This window comes from Atta cephalotes (assembly GCF_000143395.1).
Source record: "Atta cephalotes unplaced genomic scaffold scaffold00013, whole genome shotgun sequence".
In the NCBI taxonomy this organism is placed as follows: Eukaryota; Metazoa; Arthropoda; class Insecta; order Hymenoptera; family Formicidae; genus Atta; species Atta cephalotes.
Window position 1 is genome coordinate 5,747,147 of NW_012130077.1, and position 1,727 is coordinate 5,748,873.

The following is a 1,727-nucleotide window of genomic DNA, read 5'->3' on the forward strand; positions in this document are numbered from 1 at the left end:
TATATATATATATATATATATATATATATATATATATATATATATATTGTGTAGTCTACGTATGATCGCGATGCATTTAATTTAAGAAAAGAAACAATTGCATCCGTAGAATTTACAACGAGCCCGCATTGCGTAGCGTGATCTCGTCGTGATATATATAAAGCAATATATATAATAATAAACCGATCAAATTGTATAGTTCGGCGGGATATCATAGCACCGATTTCTCTCCATCGGTGTCGCATTTTTATCCGTAATCGCTATCGATCTAGCGATTAGTGATTTTAGCTATTGCGGATAGTCTGCAAAGGCGGCCGGGAAAGATTCGGAAGAAGCTACACGTCGCGTCGCCCCTTGCCTCGCCATGAAGTCACGATCTCGCGATCCAGCGAATGGATCTTCTTGAATCTTCATTCATTCCACTTGATCCTTTATTATTGTACAAGTGCAATCGTATCAATCATCCGCGTTGCTCCGATCCGAAAAGAATTACAAGACGATCGAAAGTCCCCAAAGCGATTTGTCCTTGTAAATCAATCGAGTATTTACGACATACGATATTATCCTGGAGCTCGACGCGGGATCGTTACAGACGATCACCTGCACACGCGAGGTGTCAAGTGTTTCCTTGGTCACGTTTAATCCAATCCGCTCGTCCGCTGTCGCCGCCCGTATACAGATCAATGCAGGCCGATAAATGACAACTTGCCCGCGTCAAAGTATCACTCTCGCCGTTTCCTTGCAATTCTCAGCTATATTAATCATATTCCCACCTAGACTTCCACTGTTCTTTGCCGCAAATTTACTCGCGTGTGTTTATTCAATAATATCTCTGCCTTCCTTAAATTCCCGCCGATTGCTGCCGATCTTGCGCGCGTATACCTCTTTTACCTCGAATATTCAATCACACCGCGAGAACACTTGCAGATGACACCGCGCGTTAATTATGATCGCATTGACGAGCGCTCGTATGGCTCGTAAATCATCCACGGGGAAGAGAATGCACATCGCGTCGAGCACCCTCACTCTTTCCCTCCTTCCCTTCTTCTCTCTCTCTCTCTCTCTCTCTCCCACTCTTTCTCTTTTTCTCTCTCTCTCTCTTTCTCTCTCCGGTCAGACGTCATCTTCGCCGCTGCCGCGATTTACCTGAGAACATCGGCGCACCGGTAATGATCCACTCGTAACTCCAGTCCAACTGGAATCGCGCAATTTTACGCGACGATAAATCCGAATTACAAGAAGGGCAACAAGGAGGAGAGGACAACGGTTGACGGCAACGTCGAGGCTGCGTGAACGAGCGCGGTGTAGCTCGCGCGCGTCGTCGGTGTTTTGAAAGGCGCTTGGCGCGGACAGGACGTACGGGGGTAGGGGGCAGATACGAGCATCGAACGAACCGCCGCGTAGGGGCCTAAAAATCGATATTTCGGTCTTTGCCATCCTCTACTCCTCCGCGCGGCGTGCGGCGAGGCGCGGCGCGGCACGCCGGCTTTCGCCCGTCGCCGCGGCTGGCTAGAGAGGTAGAGGGTAGAGGGTAGAGGTAGAGGTAGGGTATGCCCCCCTGTGTCCGTCATCGATTTTCCCGGCTACCAATCGCACGCATCCATTTATCGTATCGATCGCCCGAGCTGATTTCGTCCGCGTTTGCGTCCGTCCGTCCATCCGCCCGTTCTCTCCACAACAACGATTCATACACCCTCCCGACGATCTCCCTTCCGTCTCTCCCTCAT

At 49.4% G+C, this 1,727-nt stretch overlaps 1 protein-coding gene across 1 annotated transcript in view; it reads right to left on the reverse strand.

The window, feature by feature from the left end:
* The window catches only part of LOC105617624 (zinc finger and BTB domain-containing protein 14), a 5,641-nt gene extending 4,485 nt beyond the window's left edge, over positions 1 to 1,156 (reverse strand). Inside the window, exon 1 of the mRNA XM_012199179.1 lies at positions 1,147 to 1,156. Coding sequence (XP_012054569.1) covers positions 1,147 to 1,156 — 10 coding nt within the window. The remainder of the gene's footprint in view (positions 1 to 1,146) is intronic.
* Between the last annotated feature and the right edge of the window lie 571 nt (positions 1,157 to 1,727).